Genomic DNA, 24,987 nt, shown 5'->3' on the forward strand with positions numbered 1-24,987 from the left:
CGGAAGAGCATTCAAATTTCTAGTCTAGTCAACACCATTAAAGTGTGAAGACTCTTTTTCTATTTTCCCGACAACCATTCTTTGAAAGTGCGAGTGGTGGATGACAAATGTCCCATGCATTAACCTCTGTGACCCCTCCCATCTCAATCTCTCTCATGGAATAATCCAAGGGCTTGCCAGTCTTGGCCCGTTCTTTTCAAAGGCTCTGAGGGGTGACATTGGGGAGGGATAGCAAGGGTGACCTCATCCTCTAAAAATTTCTCCATTACGGTTGAAGCATACTTATCAACAATGCCACCATTGAACAAATAAAATTACACTTCTAACATCGAAAGCAAGGGTCCACACTCGACCGAAATAGAGGTGAAAACACTCCACTGTGAATCACACATCATTGATGTAAACATCGTGTCCATGATGCAATCTACTAGATTAACACGACCTGACCTGAAGGCAGACGGGGTCTGACCTCGTCACAATACAGGGTTATTTCAGAGAACGCAGCCCAGACGGGATAATTAGGGAATGGTGAAGATAAAAAGGCATCAAGGCACAGCTGTCACAATCCACATTTGTCAGAATCATTAGAATGCTCGGCAGACACACACATTGATAACAAATTTTGCCGACGGCACCATTCACAACAATACCACATGGAATCATAGACCTGGGTCTCGCTCCAGGGTCTATGATAGTACGTTTCTTGTCTATGATAGTACGTTTCTACCAAGCTATACAAATCTGCTATCAACATAGAGATTCTTTTTTTCCTTTCGTTGGAACTTACTCACCTCAAATTTTAATTTAGAGCTACCTAGGCTAGTCCTATGTTTCTGCCAGAAGTTCTCAGGTTTGATGATGTAAGCCATGTGAACTTTGCTTGGAAAACATTCCTGAATGAAAGAAAGAAGAGAATATTAAACAATTAGCATAATTTCACTGTTATTTTTATTATAACTTTGAGACTGATATTTTTTTTTCATTTGACATACTTACTTTAGACTGATATTGTCAGCTATACGTCACTCTGATTGCCATTATTTTTTATTCAACTTTAATTTTACATGTGACATAAGGGACTATACTTTCAAGTTATCTGGACACACTATTAAGGTTCCAAGACAAGAAATTGACCTTTTTAATCTAACAATTCTCTGGTGGTTAATAAGCTCAGAACCCCCCTAAATTATACATTTTCTGAAAGCCTAGATATAGGGGAACAATTTGGTAACCACAGTGTCACCATTGTTTACATAACTATCACATGACAGGTAATTTGCATAACCTTTCAAAAATCGGTTTTCCCTATGTTTTGTCTCAATACTTCAAAATATCTGACTCAAACTTGCTGGAATACAAGCTGTCACAACGCTCTTCTAAAGTGTGTCTCAGATTTTTTATATCTTGCTTAGTTTTTTTTAAGCACAATTTTAAAGAAATTAACTAGGGTTAAATTCGCTGCTCTGGAAGTTTTTCTGGCATAAAAATTGTTTAAGAAGGTTTAAAAAAATTCTGAGACACTTTTTTAAAGATCCCTAGAACAGCTTGCACTCACACAAATTTCAGCCATATATCTCAAAGCATTGAAACAAAACATCGGGAAAACCGATTTTTGAAAGGTTATGCAAATTATCTATCACGTGATAGTTAGGTAAACAATGGTGACACTATGGTAACAAAAATGTTCCCCTATATATAGGCTTTCGGAAAATATATAATTTACGGGGGTTCTGAGCTTATTTACCAATAAAGAATCGTTAGTTTTGAAAGGTTGATTTCTTGTCTTGGAACCTTAATGTATCTTATGAGGTCACAAAATGTGGCCATAAATTTGACCGCCAGACTTATTCATGCTGGCTTTATTTTGGAATGATTCACGGATTTAAAATTGTACTTTTTTCCTGGTCAAGTTAACAGGGTTTTCAAGGTGATATTCTACTAGATAATGTGTTTTTAGCTTTGTATATACATTTAACTCGTTTTGAAAAAATCTGCTCAACATTTTTTTTATTTTTGGTGTGTTGCTAATTGAAGATTTCATGATGACGAAACCAGGAAATCTTTTTGAAAAATTTATTCATGATATAAAACTGTGATAGCAGATGTGTTGACAAAATGTAAATATTATGAGCAAACAAAGCAACTACAAAAAAGAATAGGCTGGCATTTCGGGATCACACTGCCTTGTATATGAACCCAGATACTCATGAGTGCGCCCTCTAGAGGTGGCTTTTCATTTTGCATACTCACCTGTAAAACTTTAAGTAACGGCTTGACACCATTCCATGTTGAACGTCTCATATCTATAATTACACTAAATCCTACTTCTCTAGCATCATCACTGAAAACGAAACAACACAAAAAATACAGTTGGTTATTATAATGAGAAAAGTAATACTTGGCTACATCACCATCACGGATTCCTGTGTTCTTCACTTTGCCAACTGCAGCCACATTTCCAGGTTGACTTCAATCACTATTTACACTGAAAAGTTTTTATTTGCAATCATAGTATCAACAGTTCATTATTTGGTTGACCTTTGACAGCTACAGATCATTTTGAAATTCCCCACTTAAATATCAAGATAGAATTTCAAACATTCTCTGACTACGGGCCATATCCCATGGGAAATTACGAGATATGAATGCAAAGACTTGGTTTTCCATAGGTGTGGTGCCAAAGCAAATCTGGGCATCAAAAATAGAACGTCGGGGATATGGACACAGCTGCGGAATTTTATTGGAAAAGATTCCGATTCTTGTCCAAATCTCCATGTTAAGCCACAGACAAATTAACCCAGTTGACGCTTGTGGCCAAGCTTGAACCCTTCTTAAACCCTTTACATATAAAATACATCTTTGAAAACAGCATGTTATCCAAAGATTTGAAAACAGTGACCCCAAATGCCAGTTGGTTTGGCTGGGATTACAGGGCTTTGCATAGGATCACAGCTATCTGAAAATTTATTGCTCTGGAAAATCTATGGCAAACAGTAGATTATGGTATTACACCCTTCAATGGTTGAAAAAACCTCCGCGTGACTCAGAAACAAGAAATGGTTCAATTGCTCAAATTAATGCCATGTAAAATGTTGCATAAACAGTGTCCCCCTTTTTATCTTTGTGTTATCATGACGTTTGCTTTTTCACAAACCACTTTAGAATGTACACGTTCAGCATGCGTTGGTGTCTGCGCAAATAATCCGGTCGACACTTCATGCACAGAGTGAAAAACGTCACGACTCATTTTCCACGTTGGCGAGCAGACTAAACATGATTGATGCCGGGCATTTACTAATCTTTCAGAAAATACTTCATTTATTTTGCTAAGCCAGTTGGCAAATTGAAACACCATAAACAATTTATTACAGTTTTAAGGTAAATAGACCGGCGACCCGAGGTAAACTCTTGAGGTGAACTCTCTGCACAGGCTCTGCATGCTATTTATAACATTGACGATGTCAAACGTCAGCGCCCACATCTCACTGCAATCAAACCGTCACGAGTGGCTCTACAGATCCTGACAATTCTCACAAATTCACAGGGTGTGAAATTTTCAACCTGTAAATTTAAAACTCATTCCGGCTTTAAATCATAAATTGGGTTGCCGCCATTACTGACATCTACCTACGTGTACATGTGTGTGTGTGCATCGAGAAAGGTGATTTAGCTTGTTATACGTAATGTAAAATGTCCGATGATAATGTCCCCTGGAGACTGACACAGTGCACTGTGGGACCGACAGCTGTCTCTCGTCCATCTAACTCATACAGCTAACGGTGACAGCGATCAACACTGAACTATCAACCATCGATATAAAAATATTTCACACCATCCTCATGGTAGCATCGTAGTCATGACGGACAGCAAAACATCTAGCGCAATGAATTAAACATCAAGTTGTACAACTCATTAATGCATGATGATGAGTTTCGGTTTAATTCCGATAAACTGCATCACATCTCTTCAAAGCAATTAACTGAAGACGCTGTTAAAGAACAAGTCAGGCATGTCCGCAAACAAAAACTATCTAGTAAGAATATTTTAAATTACCATCATCAATTCTTCACATCTGTAAACAACAGTGCATACGTATCTCAGTGTATGGATTCATCATCATGTATAATCACAAATAACGGTCGACCCACAAGCTTCAATATTCCTGGCTTTTCTAGCTCAAATTCTGATTGAAAAAACGCAAATGTTCCATTCTCGTGTAGTTTGGCAATATCATGCAATTATTGTACTGGGGATCACAGTGACTGCCTCGAGCAACTCTTTAACATTCACCCAGGAAGACCGCAAGTCTAGTTGCCATGGCGTCGACCGCCTCCCACTCAAGCACTGCGTTTAACTTCTCAATAGTGAAATTAAGAATGAATCAGGACATTATAAGTCATTCTGATGGGTGACCCCCTTAACCATTTACAATTAGGTCAAGCAATATTTTCTATTTTTATGGCATGACAAAGAGTTTTATGTGAACATTATGTGATATAGAACATGCTTTAAGATCTACTCACTAAATTACAGCTGAGATTGACTAAAATGAGATACCATGATACTGGCTTTTGAGTTATGCTAATAGCATCACTACTTGTATGTTACATTAACAAAATGATCTCTGTAACCGCTGATAATATCATCAGTATTTTTGTACCGTAAACCAAATAAATTTCCTTATTCTCCTCCCTAAAGTCTGTTTGAATAAAAAATATCACTTTGGCTAGTACAATACAATATGTATTATATGCAATGTTATTATGATTCAGTGAATTAAATTCCATACTAAAATTCAGTTGTCAACAATAAAATTGGACTTTGCATATAGCCTAAAGTTGGACATTGCTTGACAATATTGGAAGTAGAACGAGAGGCTGTATTTTACAGACAGAACAAAAATACATGTAATAGAAATCACATTATAGTTACAGATAATGGGGTTTTAGCAACTGCAAGGTAGTATACAACTGCCGTAGTTTTCACTTCTTTGGGCATGTTCAACTTTTCTTGACACGTCTTACTGTTATGTAGTTCATGGTCTTACACGTATTAGTTGATGGTTTCAGTTTGAGAAATTTTGTTCTCCCATTAAGATTTTTGGGATTAATTACAGAAAACTTTGAGACAGACATTTTTGGAAAATCATGAAATCTTGAAATTCTCTTATGTTAAATTTAATATCTGTAGTATATTATTAGCAAAATAGTTGCAAAAGTTGTAAACAATCTCTATGTGTTTTGAAATTCAGAAAGTTTATAATTAGTCAGACTTTTTTATTTCCATTTGGAAAAAGTCTCCAAAAGATTACAGTTGCAATTTTAACTTCCAAAATTTCACTGATAAAAGCCTAAAATGGTCAAACTTTGTGCTGTGTGTCTCTTCTGATATCTCTTTTTATCCACATGGTTGTATACGTACGTACATATAGGATGGACTACAGACTAAACTTTTTTCGGGTTGATGGTAGAGATCATTTTCCCAGATGGCTACGGACCCTCCTGGATGCTGTTTGTGTTTTATTGAGCAAAACTGTGTTGAAAGAGCATGCCTAACCTTGAGACCTGAAAACTTTCAGACAGTGAAAATCTTGAGGGAGGGAAGGGGTATGTTGATAATCCCCACCAATTTGTCATCAAAATGTGCCAGACATATGTACAGTAAGCAGAGCGGCCATCTTTCTTGGAAGGATACCAAAAAATGAAAGATGACGGCTTCTGCTCAGCTGCTGTGCGACATGCACCTGTTCCCTGCTCTCAAAATAAAGTATTTGCCTCGAAGTCAGGATTAATCATACTGCAACACACAATTTTGGTATGCTACAAAGTAGAAACCGTGTCAGGATAAAAAAATCCTCAGCTCACATTTTACGCTAATATTTTGATAAGTTATAGTTAATGGTGTTTCACAAACAGCCCAAACTGAACTGCATTAATCGGCTCGTGAGCCCTGCGGTCAGAGCACACGCCACTGTCCCTCAAGTGTGAGATTACCAATTGCAAATGAAATGAGAGAGTGTCTCCTCATTGAGAGACAGTGGACTACAGCCAGGTTTTCATTTCACGCAATTATCTGATGAACTTTTTGATCTGTGAGGAAGAAAGGCACTAATCTAGGACGTGTCAAGCTGGGCTAGAGGTTGACTGAATCAGTGATATCTGTGTATCATTCTACTAGATAGGGTCTTGACAGTGTTTCTGATTGTTTCAGAACACTTTGTGTCTTTACAAAATGCATGTTCAATTTATTAGTTTTCTATTATACCAACATAGCAAGACAAATACATTCTTTTGTCATACCACTGAACTTAAAACAAGATTCTTCAGTTTGACTCTGTCTTTTGCATCAATCCTTCCCCTACCTCCATTCTGAATGGTCTAAACCTCCTTTACACTGAATTGCTATTGGTTGCTTCAGACTGATACCATCACACGCAAAATTTTACACCATTCCAGACGAGATAAGGCTGGTCTTCCACTATCTCATTGCAAATACGACAACAGTCCATATACTTTTATAGTGCACTTATAAAACCTACACAAATTAAATTTCCAGAACATTAAACCATTGGTGGACACATTTCCAGAGACAGAATGTGCTTGTTACAGGGGTTTATTCTTGTAAGGTCGCGACCTGTGACCCTAAAGTGACCCCAGTGTTATTTGGTAGAGCTACCGATAACCGTCATTAGTGTGATTTACAATGTAATCTTGAATATACATGCAATCCACATCAAAATAAATTATAACATGGAATTTAATACCATCATCTATGAGATAGATAGGTGTTCAAATTTTTCATGGACAGTTCATGTTTTGTTTGGCCGTTCTGAAGGAACACTGAAGCATGACACATCTGCACACATTGATGTATTCTGTGCTTTCACTGACTCTACCTTTTTAGTTGTTACTACATTAACTCCAAACTCAAGAACCGTTTGTAATATGGTTCTATCAATATCAATATAAAGGAATATCAGTGAAAGTGACTAAAATCAATCCAAATTTGCAGAAAACTATCTGCACTTCATCATGTTTGAAGGAAATTACATTTAGTGGAGTTTTTTCAAAACCTATTCTTCTCTTTTTAGTTACAAAATTTGCAGTTATGTTAGCTAATATTTTTTCCCATTTTCCAAGCACATGATATTTCTTTACACATTGGGTAAATATCTGATTAAATCATTTCATTGAGCAAACAAACTTTCAACTGACATCAGGTGTCATAATTCCTTGAGAATAATTCCTTGAGAAAACCTGGATTAGAGGTGAGTCTTCAGAAATACTGTTTACTTTGTGATGACAGTCTATCTGACAAACAAATAAACAAACAGAATATAATATTCATGAATGATAATTATCTCCCTTGCATGTTTTACCTGTCAAATAAGTCACACTCCACTGAACCGTGATAAGCCAGACTTTTTCAGAGCTACATTGTATTCCTGATGTCATGTTTCCATCTGCAAATTGGATTTGGTTGATCAGTTTAATCAGAAAAACTGATGAGCAGTTTTAGACTGGCCGAACTGTGTAGAAGAAAATTTTCTGAAACGTTGATAAACTGGAAAGTCAATAATAAAGCAGATTCAATGTATCAACTTTTGATGTAATTTCCTGTAATTTTGCTCTGTCTGTGAAATAAAATTTATATTCTACATCCCAATTCATGTAAATGTCCAGCGTTCATTTTGTCAATGCTGTCTGTATTGACGTCACATAAAATGCTATCGTTGGATACTGAATTTCAGTCAAGAACAGAATCTTGTTGTTGATAATAAAATTATACATTACAAACAATTATTACAATGCAATATGTCGGCAAAGCTTTTTTACTTTGTATCTCAACACATTTTATCAGTGAGAAGAGATATGGAGAATATGAGCTCGTTTTATAACAAGCTTGTTTTCGTTTGAGCTTGTTTTACAATAAATTTTATGAAAATCATATCAAAACTTCCAGCTACTCTCCCTCTCAGAATACCAAGTTCCACAATCAATGCTTTCTGTCTAGGCCTCACACAGTGATGACAATCACTAGCTCATCCTTTGTAAAAGTGAAATACTGGCGAGATATTTCATAAGAACTGACAGTGACTCCACACAACAAATCATGAAGCAGGCTGTCCAGTGATCAATCGGTGGTTTGACGTGAACAGTTGGTCAACACGTCACAAAACATCAACATAGTTCTCTGCTAAGATGACATGAAGACAAATAAACCTGGGTGTCGGGCAACACAAGGCAGATGTGTATATTAAAAATTTTCAGCCAGCTACGGATCTAGGTAAAAACACAGCACTCTTCGAAAATTCCATGCAGATGTTTACACCCACACTTTATTGCATTTTGATCCAACGATGCAAGGGTGATAAAACTGCGATGCTGTGTAGATGTTCAGACAGTAAAATTTTCTGAAATTTCAGATGCTCTGACCCGTAAAGCAATGGCTGGATGATCACGATTCTAGAATCAAATATTGAAGTACCGTAGGCCTTTCATCATAACACTCCCCTGAGAACTTTAAGATAGGAATTGTGTTGAGGAGATGCATCTACTGATCCATGACCAGAACATTTGATATGTATCAAGGAAAGGGAAGAAATTCAACCCCATCTCAGAGAGCTAGCAGATAGGAATAAAGCGATGACATGTATGAGGGTGTGTCCATACATGAAAGTGAAATGGGAAAGCTTGAAATTCAAGCCCTCTTAAAATGTACTTTAAAAAGATCAATACGATAAAGGGATAATTTTCACTTAAGCTAAGTTGATGAGGTCAGAGGTTACTTCCAAACGATCACCCCCAGTGTATCTCACACTGGCTGATAAATATATTGTAAAATTAGACTCATCAGGACACAAGGTAATGTTTTGATATGAATGTGCTTTTAACCCTTTCATGACCATGGTTTGGCCCAAACCCATTGCCATCAATGGTGATTGTGGGCCAGTTCACTGCGTATTAGGGGTGAACATGTTATTAAAAAGAGTGAAAGGTAGAAGTACAATATGCCGGAAGAAAACATGATTGAGTTTGACAACTGCCTTTTCACATTCTTAAGTTTCAGTGTTCTCCTGTCATCTTCAAAGACAGTAGGAAAACCCATTCACAAAGAACCTGCGGGAGACAAGGATCAAACACTTGCTTTGATACCAGTCTGACAGATTTCAGCTTGGCAAAAACAACAATGTAGTGAATTAAATTTAGATTGGCAGTCAGGGTAACTGACACTCACCTAGGTATACTAGTTAAGTACATCATTAATTTTCTAAGTTCTTCATACTTAATTTTTTCCACACTACGGGCGGGGAATGTAAGAATGGGGCCTCCTCGTTTGTCACGACCACCTGTGGACAAAGCAGACAGGAAAATCGATTAGCTGAAGCGTTTTCTTGCAAAACTACATGGAAAAAACAACTGTGAGAGGTTGACAAATCACTGCAAGAAAATCTCCTTGTTGTTTGACATAGTTCAGAGTAAATGTCGGGATGCAGTTGCCATGGCATCATAACTGTCTATGAATAGTGGCATCCATGAACTCTGACCTGCCAGGTCAGATGATGAACTATGACCTTTATCAATCTGCTGAAAAATAAATCTGTTGTACAGTGAGCTACATGTGGATGTCTAGACACTTTAATCTACAGTGGATGAAAATAATCTCACAGCGATGTCGGAAAGTATCATTTCACACCGGAGCAGTTGCATCAATGTCATCATTGCTTTATTTATCATTATACGTTATTCAATGCTACTACCTGGATCTTGTGAGTGGTTTACTGTTGTTGGCTGTAAAAAAGTACATGTCAGTGCGTTTTTGACTTCATGTTGACTGTGTTCTATGCAAACCAATGTGCAGGTATTGAAATCGATGTATAAGATTTCATTTTGAAAAGCAATCAATGATGCCATCATCAAATCCACTATCATCTTCAGAACATGAAATCTGACATCTCCTTGCTAAAAACTATCATACATCAATGAGCAAGTTTTGAAGTCTAATACATTTGAAATGGAGTATGAAACACTTTTTTTCCTGTCGGTTTCAGTTCTGCTTAGAAATGCTCTGGCTGCAATTTATAGCCTTTGGATGAAATTCAGTTGACAGTTAAAGGGACAAAGTCGGCCATTTTTCAAGAATTTTGTTTGATACGAGATACTACTTATATTGTTTGACATGTTGAAAGATACTGAATGAATGGGTGACCATGCATATATTCGACCCCGGTTTTAGACAAATTAAATGAAACCATGGCAAAAATGAATTAATGGTCATGACCATTAATTCATTTTCGCAATGGTTTCATGTATCGTGTCTAAATCGGGGTCGAATATATGCATGGTCACCATTTATTCAGTATCTTTCAACATGTCAAACAATATAGAGGTATCTTGTATCAAACAAAATTCATGAAAAATGGCCGACTTTGTCCCTTTAATTAAAGTCAAATACTTGGTGAACTTTCGGTTCAAACAATCTCCCACGGTTTCAATATGTTACCACTTTAATGTCCAATAATAGCATTAATGCTCTGAATATGGATTGTTGTTTTTAAAATAATATCAAAATTACACTAACTACATGTATCTTTCATTGTTTGAACTTCTGTTCATAATAGTTTTGGAGATGCCATTGGCCAAGAAAAACAGAATTCAACAAAATCGCAGATGGTAAAACAAGGATCAACATTTTACATCAAAGTACCAAAAGCTAATAATAAACAATTTGCGGTCAGTTTCTGATGCCTTTTGCTGGAATTATTGTCTGACTGAGTCAGAAACTAAAATTTTCTCTAAAAATTATACATTTGCACTTTGTCTATGGTCATTGTGAAGTTTTTTCCTTTCATTTGGTCTCAACACACTAGTATTAAAAACTTGTTGTTGGACTGTTTCTAGTAAAAGTGATTGTTGTCAGAAGGATATGCAGATTGTACAACCATTGATGACAAATCTTTGCATTCAGGCTGGGTGAATTTACCGACAAGAAACATCAGTTTGAACATTTTCGCCACCATCCAAAAATGTTCTCTCACTATGCTATGCACGGGGCCATCAATTCCATCGTGGACAAATGGTTATTTTAGTACATAAATGACTTGAAAATGACAGAAATGACAGAAAATACCTCATATTTTCAGGTGAGGACGCTGAACCCTTTAACAACTAAAGTGATGATGTCCCTGTAGTGTTAGCATTATGTGCAATTTTCTCTAAATTCCACCAAAGTGAAATACCAAGAACTTAAACAATGTTGATGTAATATTCTAGTATGCTGAATGTCAAATGGAAAGCACCTCTCCACTTTACACCAATGTTTGTGGTTTTGTGAAAACATAGCAGTGGTTAGCTCTGATAAGCAAATATTTCAAGTGCATACCAGAAATTATTGTTTTCTGCTTTCTTCATCTGTTCTGTCAGTAAGGCAGGGCTGAAGGTATATTTAGTCAACAAATCTTTAAAATTATTATTTCAAGATGCTGAAAAACATTAATTTCTCAAATGGTACAAAATTGATGAAAATACGATCCGCAGTCATTGTCCTAGTCCCTTCATATAAAGGAAATGGAATTAGGGCAATGTGAAAAGGTGATTTTCATTGACGACAATGATTACTGATTGTTTATGAAAAAAACATCAAATTTTCAATGTTGTTGTCCCCTGACACCTTTGTCTTTCCCTTGTAATAGGATGTTGCAAATTTTACCGTCTTTCTGAGAAAGTTAATGGACTCTCCCACAACACCCATATGTTCTTATGGCCAAACTTTCTGCTGCTTGCCCGGGTAGAATGTAAGAAAAGTGTTCTTGACTTACCGGACAGAAAAGCGATCTTTTCTCTAAGGATGGGTAAAATATCTATGGCTCTGAATCCATCCCTGTACCTTGATGCTGGTGAATCAAAATAGAAAGATGCGAAAAGCATAAAAATTCATGTATAGATCAAATCAAATCAAATATTCCAAAACAACTTGATGCTGCTGAATATAGTGACTCTATCATCCATATTAAGGATTACAATATGGAAGCAAGATGACATTTGTGAAATTCACAGATGTAAGGTTTATGGAGGATGAAAATTTGAAATGAAAAACCAGTGTACAAGTCTTGCCAAATGCTATAATTAATTAGTAATTGGACAGTTAGAAAATCATGTATGCATGGTTGCTGATTATATCTGAAGAACATTATCAAACAAACATCTCATTCATATAATCGTTTCTTCTCTGATTATCTTTTTGTATCTCTATTCTCATAACAAACTAAATTGAGCTAATATTCAATTTATGCAAATATTTATAGAAACAAAACAGTCTGACAATTGTCACAAAGATATCAACGAGGATTTGTTGACCACTGCGTATGTTGTATTAAACTTTGATGCATTTTCTGACATCTTTGCTTTGTATCTAAAATACAGTTTCTTGTTCTATGTCCAAAATCACATTGAAATGCCCCCTGTTCAACTTGTACATGTGTAATGTACAATGTTATTGTTGACAACTGAATTTTAGTCCGGACTAGAATTCATCTTTTAGCAATAACAATAACACTGCACATAGTATACAGGTGTTTTGTAGGCATGTAGTAAGTTTTTCATCATCCTATATCAATTTACATGTGCTTTTATAGGAAAATCAAGAAGAAATTGTGCTTCTTTACTCGAACAGAAATGATGAAAATACAATTGAAAGTTACAGTTATTGTCCCTTTCATGAAATCAACACAAACAGCTGGTGCAGGAATTACACCTGTGTGTTTATCTCTAGGGAGCTATTGGTACTGAGAGTGTTTTCGTTTCTCAGGTCAAACCTCACAGCTGTGTGAGAAGCCAATGTCAAATTTAAGTGCACTTAGGGACAACATGCAACCTTGTACATATACTTGGCAATCCTGATTTCACAGTACTGACCTAGATACATGAATCTATATAGCCCAGTAATAGTCTATAATGAGATAATTTTAAGGCGCCATGGCTGCAGTTTGGTCAAATTGATAAAGCACACATACACGTACAAGCTCCCGTAACTTCCATGATAAAATTACCAGTCCTTATTAATTTAAATCGCACAAAATGGAAAACCTTGGCATCCATCTATTCATACACTTTTCTTCTTGCTCTGACATAAATAGACTTCTGCTTGATATTACCGACAAGATGACTCCATAACCACAGAAATATTGAATATACTCAATTTCATATGTACACTCAGGTAAAAATTTTAAGTGCTACATTGACACGCACATAGGGTAGAATTTCACCATGTGTCAATGCTCTATAAGGACAGTGTTTTCCAGTTGTAGCAATGCAAATATACACCATAACATTAACAGCAACTGGTAAAATCTACATACACTTAGAAACACACAGATTAGTTTCTGCCATAAGATATATAGCGATCAGATCAAAAAACATAGTGAACGCTGGGTTAGCTATCTCCAGGTTTAGACAAATCTACCGACCATTATACACAAACAATGTAAACAGCACTATGTGCAGATAATATGAGCAGCCTGACACCATCACACGAATAACACATGCTTTTAACCCTTTCATGACCAGATTTTGGTACATCCCTATTGTTTGCAATAGGGTGGATGAACCTATATGCAACGAAATAGGGGTGAAAGGGTACAACCAACATAAGTTCTGGCAAAAAGAGGGACAGGGGACATTATAAACTGAATGCTGGACTTCCAACCTCTCAGATGTAGTCTTTCTTCCCATCCATGGACGTCACACGGAAGATACCTGGCAACTTCACCAGCTGGTAAATTCCGGTAGCATTGGCAAAACAGTTGTGCCAACATTGTTTCAGGAATATATTCTGGAGTATACACCCGGAATATGATCGATGAGAGGGAAAGAAGTTTTCCACTGGAATGTAACAACTTAGAATGGCAGCTATATATGACCTTGTTCTGGGGTGAAGTTCTCCAGAAAAAAAGACGGAAGATTACACTTCAATCCTGCAATTGAAATCCAGGGTATATTTCCCGGAGTCCAGCATCTATTTTATGTTTACGATGCACAAAGATGAGTGAAAAACTCAAAGATTCCATGGAAAAAAAATTTTCCTCGATATTATTCCATGATGCAGCTGTGCTGTCTTCAAATACAGGCCGTGAGGTGTCAGTGAACAATCCGAATGTTTACTTTTCCACAGCAATGCTCGGAGAATCCGCAGATAAGTTGAACGGGTTGTAAACGCATCCACTCGTTAATTGGAAAGAAAATCACACCGTGTGGTAAGCTGAACACACACCAGAGGGGATTTCTTCCACGGCTCCATTATGCAGATAATGCGGCGCTAAACGCTGCACTTAAACAGATTTGAATTCCATCACTGAAAGATTGGGCTCTTTGAGTTGCACACACACTTTGCAGACGTAGATGCAGAACGCGCAGGTCCCCATTTGCAATTACAATTCCATTTTCTTGTCCCCCACTAGTTGAAGCCACTTGTACAATTTTTTTTTTCCACACAGCTGTAGTACAAGGCAGCTTCAAAGCAGTTTGGCTCTCTCACTTAAGTCTTCTCAAAACTGAATCTGACCCGATCTGACATCCATCAGCTCTTCATTTGCACATCATTATGCCAAGGTTCTGAAAATAGCTCATCTGGTAAGACACAATCCGGGATTCCTCTCCACACCAGATGTGGATCTCTGATGCCGGCTTCCTTCCGAATAATCTACGATAAATCTACATCCTACGGACTCAGGAATAATTTCCACAAGTGCAGTTGACTATCCAAGTGAAAACAGACATTGCTGATAATATACTGTACAGCAGTGTTCATCATCTTCCGGCAACCCTTTGTGCAGCTTAACTTGTTTTTTCTTCTACACACCACTGACCATCACCAAATAATATCAGCTGATTATAACAACAACAGCATTACATCTGTCTGGCCGATCTTCTCTATAGTTGAGTTAAATCCAAGACAACCGGGATATTGTAGTTATGTCAGAAGACGGCATGTCCTTTAATATCTTGATGGTATGACAACTACTGCGTTACACCCGGTAGCGATGCTCAGCAATGTTTGTCCTGATGATGTGCCAACTTTGAGAGATGGCACTCACCCACTGCAGTTCCGAAACAGCCTGTACACATACGCATGTACTTTTCCGAAACACGGCCTGTCGAAGATGCCACTCCCACCGAAGACACACCGATGCCTTTTCACACTTGCATCAAAACATCTGGCTGGTCACCATGGTGATCAAGTGATGATGCAGGCCGGTACATTTGAGGACATCCGAAGATGAAATTCAAAACTGTTCGCCGGCCTCTCAGAGCGGCAGAATTGACTTCCACAGCTGTTTCCAGTTCAGCGCTGGCTGCGTACCATCTCAGGCAAGGCCGGATGGAGTCCGCACAACAAAACCCAAAGGATGTCCGCTCTGATACTGTGGAATTCAACCTTATCTCTCATATTATAAACAATGCCAGTCATAAATAAAAAGCAGCTAAACAGCTCCCTTCAAACTGATCATATAAAAAAAATTTCTATGACAAAAAATAAAACGGATTTCTGCATAGAAATGGAAGACTAACAGTTCACCGCTTTCTACAACTTGCCAAGGAGTCACAGAACGACAGAATCTGTGCAACTTCAACACAACCGGCAAATACCAGTCTTATCTGAAAGTGCATCTGTCTTCGCAGAAATCAGTAGAACTGAGTCTGTAGAGCAGGCTATTACTTGTTTTTTGTCTGGCATTTCAAAAAGGGGCTGGGATTCCATCGCGGCTCTGTAATCTGGGCTGATATTGTTTGTACAGGCCGAAATACCACAGGAATGACATAGAGTCTTTTGAGTGGTCTGTCTTGGCCTAGTAGAAGCCGTGACAAAATGCCTTTTTTTTTCAGTGTTGGGAAAGAATATATTTCAATTGCGGAACTGAAGTCTTGTACGCCGACAGAATACCAAACAGATGGCAAAAAGAAAACCAAAAAAGCAGTGAGTCAAATCTGCCCACTTGATCACCAAGGACAACACAGGTAGGGTACATTGATTTGCTTCATCAAAACTTCATTCTATTCTCTTGACTAGAGTTGATCTTGTTGGCCGCCGTGTCCAAAATATTTGGAAATTTAACCACTGCGGGTTATGTGAGGACTTACACATTCTCTGTAATTATTGCTGGCCATTGAAATACATTGCATGGAAACTTTTCACACTTGTGGCCTAAAAAAGAAAACACTGATATTAGATCCGTATTAACCTCGTCACCTATGTGCGGCACCTTTCTTTTTTCATCTAAACAAGCACTGACACCTATCAAACACTTCAGGACAAAATTGAGTTTGAAAGAGAAAATTGTTTACAGTGGGAACGAAACACAAGATCAGAAAATGGAATTTTATCATCAACAAGTTTCAATAAATATTAATCCGAGTAATTTTTCGTGAGCACTGACTGTGTCATTGCAATTTTAAAGGCTTATTTAAATGTGTGAACTTCGATAAAAACGGGACAGCCGTGCATTCCTACATCTGTGCATAAATCCATCTACTCATGAGGTGATTTTATTCTGTAGATCAGTGTATGTGCACTTATTGGTGTGATGACCCCTCGATGGTAACTGACAGTCTAAATATGAGAGGCAAGCACTATAAATTTGTCAAAGAGACGTAGTTTAGTCAATGACCCATTGCACTACTACACATAACATCACATACATTGTACATGAACACTAGTTCTACTTATAACATTCTTTTTATTTTCCATCTAACTTTCATTCCTTTTCAATATTGCAAATCAATTTGAGTCTGCTGTTCTCCACAGATAGGCTAACTCTGGAGGAAGATGAAGTGACAACTTCACTTAAAATCTCTGTTTTCCCCTTACTGCAAATCACAAAGGCTCACAATATTTGCCTCATACATGTACATAAGTGCACAGAAGTCAGATTAACACCAACTAAATTTCAAAATTCAAATCTGCTAAGGGACAGTCGATCATAAAAGCTGACACAATAGAAAAGTGATTTATTAGTTGTAGTGCCTGAAGTGGTTTCAGAACTACGACAACAAATTCCTTATTGCGATTTTGGCATATGCAAAATGAATTGAGGTCTAACCCCCCCCCCCCCCCACTCCCCTTGAACGAAGAAATTACATTTCTCATGCGTCAGCTTTTATGATCCACAGTCCCAAAGTAGTTTGAAATCTGTGTCATTCTACAGAAATCATGATAAAATATTGTAACAGCCAATGTGATTTCATATAAAGATATCAATATACAAGAGATTTCCCGATTTGTTATGGCTTTACCTACACATTTTTAATATCATATTTTTCATGATTATGTTTTACAAAAAAAGCAGGACATTTTGATGCTTGGAAAATTAAAAGGGCCAACACTGCATCCAAATCCATTGTCTCAAATATAATCTACTTATGCTTGTGATCCAGTTGCAGAGTTCAACAATTGTCTTTTTGTCTCATGAGGGCGCTATTCACAGGTGAACCAACTTCTCAGAGCCATATCTCTGTACGTAACCTTCCACAACCTATGAAGTGCAAATAAATATCTCATCTCCCGAACCCGAGCCTGAGATTTATTTTCACTTTACAATTTCTTCTCCCTCCAGGGATCTCACCTGGGAACAGGACGCTGTCAAATTGAAAACATAAGTGGCTCACTCGCAGTGATAAGAATATAAATATGCCAACAGTGCGATGACAGACTGAGATTGCCAAATAAATGATTGCCATTATGCGCACAGCTTAGATTTACAATTCACTTCTCAAAGCACATGAGAAATGCAATACCTCAATACACACAAATATTTCATAGAAATATTTATTTTCCATATTTGCCTATTCATTAATTCATGAAAGACATGCGACATACCGGCAGACTACAAACCACCTTCGTCTCCACGAGCCAAGCAGACTAGAGTTCTGTACAAATGACCTGGTTTCATGTACAGCTCAGGTCGCCATGACAAAATAATTAATTTCCTGAAACAGACGGATGACATAATGTTCATGCACTAATACCTTAGGCAAATATTAGCGTAGGATGATTGAGTAACAAGTTTGACCTCTATTGACTCCATGTTGGAAAGGACAATGAACCACCATGGATGCTCGAACCGATATCATTGACACAGCAAGGTGATACGTGTATGGCATGAGCAAGATAGAATGCAGAATCAGGTGTTGGGACAACGTGATTTCGGTACGGTGTTGTCAAACTGGTGGGATATTATGTGTAAATCATGGTACACATAAAATTTTCAATGTCGTTTTTGTAAAATTTACTCTTTGTCTTGACTGGTTTGTGCTCTTTCATATGATATTAGTCCTTTGAGTACTGTAATTTTTCCCACCAAAATTTTAGTGCAAAATTTTATCAATTTTTTGAATTTTTCTTTAATTTTTGTGATATTTTTGGACCAAATGGACATCAAATTTCCTTGGCTACAGTTCCTTATCAAAATTTTGACAAAAATCTGAGAAAAAAATGGGGAACATGTCATAAAGGCGGCAAAAACTGACTTGGGCACTGAAAGGGGTTGAGTGGTGTATGCCAACGTTTGAAAAATTGAAAAATACAAGATATGACTGCAAAGGACTCTCTTGGTTAGAATTTCCTGGTTACCACCTCATCATAAAACAAAACTTCGGAAGTGCCTGGTTGTCCTCATTAGCATACACTTAGCTGCTTGGGAGAGAAAATCCCATTTGAATATGTAGGTTCCTAGGACTGGCATTTAACGTAAATCAGACAGACTTGTAACCAAATCAGACAATTCCTTTCATCCTTTCATCAGCTTCACTGTTCAATTGGACCAGTAAAAGTTATAGTGAATGGTCTACACACAAAAAATTGGTCCAATACCTTGTATCAATGAATTTACTCACGATTCATCCACCTCCCCCACCCCCATCACTGGAACTACCAGTGTGTGCGGGCAACATTTAAGTAAAAGAGATGAATATCACAAAATGATACCCAAAGGCAAGCATCATTGAGAGGACACACCAACATATATCACCAAAGCCAGCACTGGATAGATTATATCACAATGCATACCCTGCAAACAAAGAAAGGGAGTTTACACACAAATCTGTTAGTTTACTGCAAATTTTCGCACTGGCTTTCCAGACAAAGTCATCAAGTATGTCATTCCATCAGCAAATCAAACAATTTAATTATAATTGATAGGTAAGTTGTTCATGCATACATAATGATGACGCTTGTGTATGTTTCATCAGATGTACATTGTACCAAGCACAGCACAGATCAACTCGTGACAGAATGGTTACTCCATATACAGTATATGGAAAAGATCCAAAACTGGAATTGGTTCCAGACAAGATTTGAACAAACAGCGGAGGAAAATACACATGTACAAGCATTAAGAAACACATGTACGACGTCCATAAAACTCTGCTTTGGTTCAGCTGTCTGAATACCGTAACAAAAAATTACATGATCAACAAATGGTTTTTAAGGTCCCAGCATGCATTGCAAAAATGTTCCATGGAGAGGAAAAGTGAAAATTGTGACATTAAAACCTCAACAAGACATCTGCGTTCTGGTATTTTTTATCTTCAATTTCTGCAGCATGTTGGGTCATGAATATAAAGTCAGGAGTACAAATTCTTCCATTGCAACAGACCACAAAGTGAGATAGCCCTGTACCGACAAACTGTACACTAATTAACCTTCTAACCAATGTACTTTGGTCTAACCCCTCTGTTGACAGTGGCAAGGTCAGACCAAACTACAAGCAGACGGGTATGAAAGGGGTTAATGGACCAGACATGGAAATATGGAGGTTCCAGGTTCCAACTGCTGTAATTGCTTTGACGCTCTGATGGAAAATATTTTGGTTTAATTGGCGGAGTCTATTCCTGCAGCACCTATAGACTGTCACATCGGTGTTTGATAAAGCCTTCCTCCTCGGAATGAAAACACTGACATCTCACCATGCAAAGATAACATATGTGTGCAAGTCAATTAGGCTGCAAGTAACCTTGAACAAAGCTAAAGTATGTTTGTACTGATAAATTTTGAAAGCCGAATATCTGTATTGTGCCCTGAGCAGATAACACAAGGTGTTCATGTCACAAAGTAAATCTATTTTCATTTTGGCTGAAACACTTTCATACAGTCTAGTACTATCTAGTTATTGCAAAACGAGGGCTTGATACTACACGAGTTTCACATGTGCAAACACGACACTTGTATTTATCATGATCATCTTTCGTCTGATGCAACTTTGAGCACAAATATATTATTCATATTCTGTCCTACTTTTCAAACATTTCCTTCACCCAAATGATTTGTAAAACGGAGATAAACGTGAATGCGATATTCGCTTCCTCACACATGTACACATATACATGTACATCATTCTATGAGGTTATTTGCCCCTCAAGTGACAAGGTGTTCCAAAACCGTAACTCTTTCCCGGAAGGTGGTATAGGCATTACACTGCACACACACACACAGGTTGTTGTCTGTGTGCAAATACCAAAGGTTCACAGGCGTGCTGTCTGCGCAGCCATTAGTGTTACGTTGGTTTACCTTTCTGTCATAAAATTCCCACTATTTTATGAGATTATGAGGGTTTTTTCATACAGACACTGATATCGTCTGGAACACATCCTGAAAATGAGTAAATTTACGGGCGACTGAAATTTCAAAATTTACGGTGACTGAAATTTCAAAGCTGTACACTGCACTGCTGTCTGCAGGTACTCAGAAACAAAGAGAGCCAAACACATACAGAATAACATACATGTACGGGAATAAACAAGACAACACGGACAATTAATTATGCGTACATGTTGCGTTTCAGGTTCAAAGGATTAAAATCGAGGAAGTTTTGGTTTCTCACAGTGAATCAGCAAGTCAACTAAACATGTTGCAACTTCATTTCAGTGTTTGATTTCATTGTTTTCTTTGTTTATTAACATAACACAGAGCACAATGGAAAAACAATCGGAAGTCTGATATCTATGCCGTTATGCGCCTGTAATAAAATTTTTTGTTTGCCATCCACGGATGGGTGAGTTTTCATGCAAAATGATGAAAACAAAACACAGTGTTTCAGTTATTACAAATCAAACATGCCTACTTTCTATTCCCCAAGGAACACATAGGGAAATTAGTGTATGTATTCATATCGTGTTTTATTTCTGTATTTGTTTGTTTGTTTTTACATGGCAGGAGGGTAGGTGTGAGGAATCTTTGAAGCAAAAAAAACAAATTTCATTGAAGGTGCCATAAATATACAGAATAGCCTTCCCCTTTCACTGTGTTGGGAGGTCTGCAATGGAATCAAATCAGCTGATCGGCACCATGCATTGTTCCAGCTGTTGTGTTGTGTCATTGTATTGTCTCTGTCCGCTGGAATCCCTTTGTATGCCAGAGGGCAGCAGACACAATAGATCTGATTAGGTCAATCTTCTCGGAGTTGTTTGTCCAGTTGTTTGTCGGGAGCCATTATTGATACCATCGTCCTATTGTTAGCGACCCACACACATGCTGTGGATGTTACGACACCCAGTACAGCTCGTTGTTTTCATCGCATATGCGAGAGACCGAGACCGTTAGAACTAAAATGGCCGCCATAATCACTCCTGGGTACATGTACAATGTACATGTACATGCAGCCCAAAACAATCATTAACCCATGAAAACAGATTATCAACGCTCCACGCAACTGAACAGAAACAACAGGGCCTCTGTATTAAAAGCCCCTTTGGCTGGACCCAGCTTTCTACAAAAGCAACAATTAATCTAGTCAAGTAGCTTTTTAGGACATCCTTTGTGTCCGACAAAGCCTGGCATTCCATTTGCCAACACTCTGTTGAACTTTTTCCAGTTGGCCAGGCAGTTGAAATTTGGTTCCCCACCTTACAGCACCGGTGATTTACAACAAACACAAGTCTGATTTCATAAGCTCCGGAAGTTGACTGCGGGCTTTATCATGCTCTAAAAAAACTCTAGAAATGTTAAATGCAAAATAAAACAAGAAGAGTTAAAGATGTACGTCAGCCCTGTTTATAATTCAAAGTTACATGAATTTGTTCATATTATTTCAACTGTTATTCAATTAATTTGCTACATGACTTCCGGTTGACAGACTCTACGTACATGAAGATTGCAGGAGAGGCACTGGTTAGAAACTGAGTAAAAGGAGAGTTGAATGGGTTTGATGTTCGTTGGCATAGATAATGTAGCATATCTCAGCATATTTTTGACTTTGTATATCTTTCCTAAAGAAAACTTTCATCATAATCAAGAAGTATCACCTCTATGACATATCACAGGAGGTTCACAGACTCAAGTGACATCCACATCGTTATTAAATTGAGCACCTCCTTGTCTAATTACGTTTTTGGAGTAAAAAAAATCTGGGGTAACATTGCAAAGTTTGGTGGCAGAGAAAAAAACAATATTAACCTATATTTAAAATTCATAATAGCCACAGTGTTAATTCTACAGGGAAAAAAACCCATATTTTTCACTTTCTCTACAAAGATAAAGTGAAAACTTTATGAGTCAAATCAAACAGCAAACAGAAAAATATTGTGACAGTCCAGGAAATAAATTTGACTGCTTGGAAAACTATGACCAATGCCCATAGCATTTACAAATGCCATAAACAGTCACAAACTAGAATGTCATTCCAACTTGCCACCATATTCCATGGGAAAACTGCAAGACAGTGTTTATACTGTACAATGACAGCAAAGAGGCTTACAGTGGCAAAAAGACATCAGGGACTGATGCACCGCTCCCTTTACTCATGGCGAAGAAAAGAATTTACCGTTAACCCTATCAGCTAGCGAAGAGCACAAAAAAGCAGAGATCCTAATACGATGACCAAGGAAGTAAACTTGAATGATCAGATTGCCGGGCGTTACGTACAGAAAACAAATTGTGCGTGAAAGTGAACAATCTCTGAGACAGAATGTGCTTCACAGATGAACAAATATGAATAATATCTTTTGTCATATGATTGTATGTTTAGCCTTCGCTTCATTTCTTTATTTCAAATGCCCAGACATCATTGCTGAAGAGCTGATGAATAAATTATCGTGACATAATCCCTGTTTTATTGGTAGTATTATTGCGTTACGTCAAGCTTTAACAAAGCAACGTTTGTTATATTTTCTTCCACATACATACATGTCTCGAAGATTATTCCCATTGATTTTTTATCCCTTTCTTGGTTAGGGAGTGGTTGCACTGATGCCACGACAAATGGGTGTGAAAATGCTTTATGTACATCTCTGAAACCAGGACAAGTTCCTCATGAATACAAGTTACAATATTTTGCTCAAATTTTACTGCAAGAAACTCAAGGTCCTCAAAAATTTAAATCATAATGAATTTCATATAAACAGTCACAGAAATTGAGGTCTAAATGAACTGTGTAATATGAATACTTATATTTCCATTGAAAATTATCCTTTGATGCTGTACCAGTACAGACAGCAGACATGCACTCCATTATCATAAACCAATGGACTCTTTGCGGCGACAGCTGGTGACGTTACTTAGTTTTTGCTGTATAAGCATCATACAGCGAGCGTGAGAACAGTATTCTCGTGAGCAAGAGCTTTGTGTCTGCTCCGCGATGTCCTAACACCTCCAGCTGTCGCTGCCGCAAAGAGACCAGTAGTTTACAGCGATGGATAGACCAAGAATTTCGATCATGCGTGATTCTTGGTTCTACTCATCTGGAAAGAATCAATACGTCCTCAGAGGGGCGAGAGCGTACCCTGCGAAAGACATATTGATTGCGGCGCAAATGACCCACATTCTTGATTGTTTGACCGGTCTAGGGCATACATCCGAAGCAAAACCTGAAAACCAGGTCACTCACAGATATCAAAACACGCTTAGTAATCACCACAGTGCTCAAGTATGCCTGGCCTCGGGAATACTGACCAGACGGCCAGGTTACCCAGCCCGCTGGCTATGGGGGCATATTGCCTCGTTAACTAAGGTGACAGGTTAAAATTCATAGCAAGTATGAACTAAGAAATACATGCGGTACAGGTGAATAGTGGTGCTTGTCTCACAAGTACATGTTGGGTACGGTACTCCACCGAAAAAAAGTCTTACAAGAACCCCTTTGTAGTGCTGATGATAAGAACCAATCCAAATGGCTGCAAAAGGTTTGTTAACCATGGTGACGTCGAAGCCGTACTCTTCTGGTCTGATATCTGGGGTTGCTGAGACAAAGGCTCTTCTGTCTTACGTTTTCAGTGATTGATATTGTAGGCGCTCTTTTCAGTGCAACCTTCATCGCTCTCACAATGTCAAATTCTCATCCAGGGGCTGAACACACAGCCCTATATTGACCACCACAACACCATACATACTGGAAATTTGGAATGTAACAAAACTGTTCGAATCCTATCAGTGTTATACTATAACTTTGCTATTAAACTCAATTACGGTAAACTCAACAACTATGTTAAATAGTTAGGCTACGAACTATGGCAAAAGTTTCTACATGTTTGAGCAGACTGGCTGTACATACGTCTGTCCATACCGGTATGTCTTTGTTCATACATGTACTGTACAAATCTTAGCAACGTTAGGAACAATCCACTCTGCCCTAGCAGGCAATTGTATGTGACTTTCTAAATACAGACAGCAAAGTTTCTTAACCTCACCGAACACAGAAGTAGAGCTTTCTAAATGCAGACACAGTAAAGTTTCCTGACCTTGCCAAAGCGAGGGAGGGAAACTCTTTTTTACACTGTTATCTGCTCAGGTAGAAAAACAGGAAGTCACAGGCAGGTACAATTGGAAAATAGTCAAGCATTTGAAAACACAATGGACTGGCACCATGTGGACTTCACACACATATTTGTGCCTTCTTTTTTTTTCATTGTAAAGTTTCTGTTCAAGGTCGCCGCGACCCCTGTTATCAACCACTATTGTTGGAGGTGACCTGAGAACAATTACTGTATGAGACCTGCATGTAAA

General features: G+C 37.8%; 1 protein-coding gene across 11 annotated transcripts in view; it reads right to left on the bottom strand.

Moving 5' to 3' along the window:
- Positions 1 to 24,987, bottom strand: part of LOC139143511 (kalirin-like) — a 344,734-nt gene that overhangs the window by 272,423 nt on the left and 47,324 nt on the right. For all 11 annotated transcript variants that reach the window (XM_070713903.1, XM_070713906.1, XM_070713901.1 and 8 more), the window contains exons 2-5: positions 11,819 to 11,893; positions 9,238 to 9,349; positions 2,251 to 2,341; positions 792 to 893 (exon numbers count right to left, since the gene is read on the bottom strand). In XM_070713903.1, coding sequence (XP_070570004.1) covers positions 792 to 893; positions 2,251 to 2,341; positions 9,238 to 9,349; positions 11,819 to 11,893 — 380 coding nt within the window. The remainder of the gene's footprint in view (positions 1 to 791; positions 894 to 2,250; positions 2,342 to 9,237; positions 9,350 to 11,818; positions 11,894 to 24,987) is intronic.

Source organism: Ptychodera flava, chromosome 11 (assembly GCF_041260155.1).
Source record: "Ptychodera flava strain L36383 chromosome 11, AS_Pfla_20210202, whole genome shotgun sequence".
NCBI classification, from domain to species: Eukaryota; Metazoa; Hemichordata; class Enteropneusta; family Ptychoderidae; genus Ptychodera; species Ptychodera flava.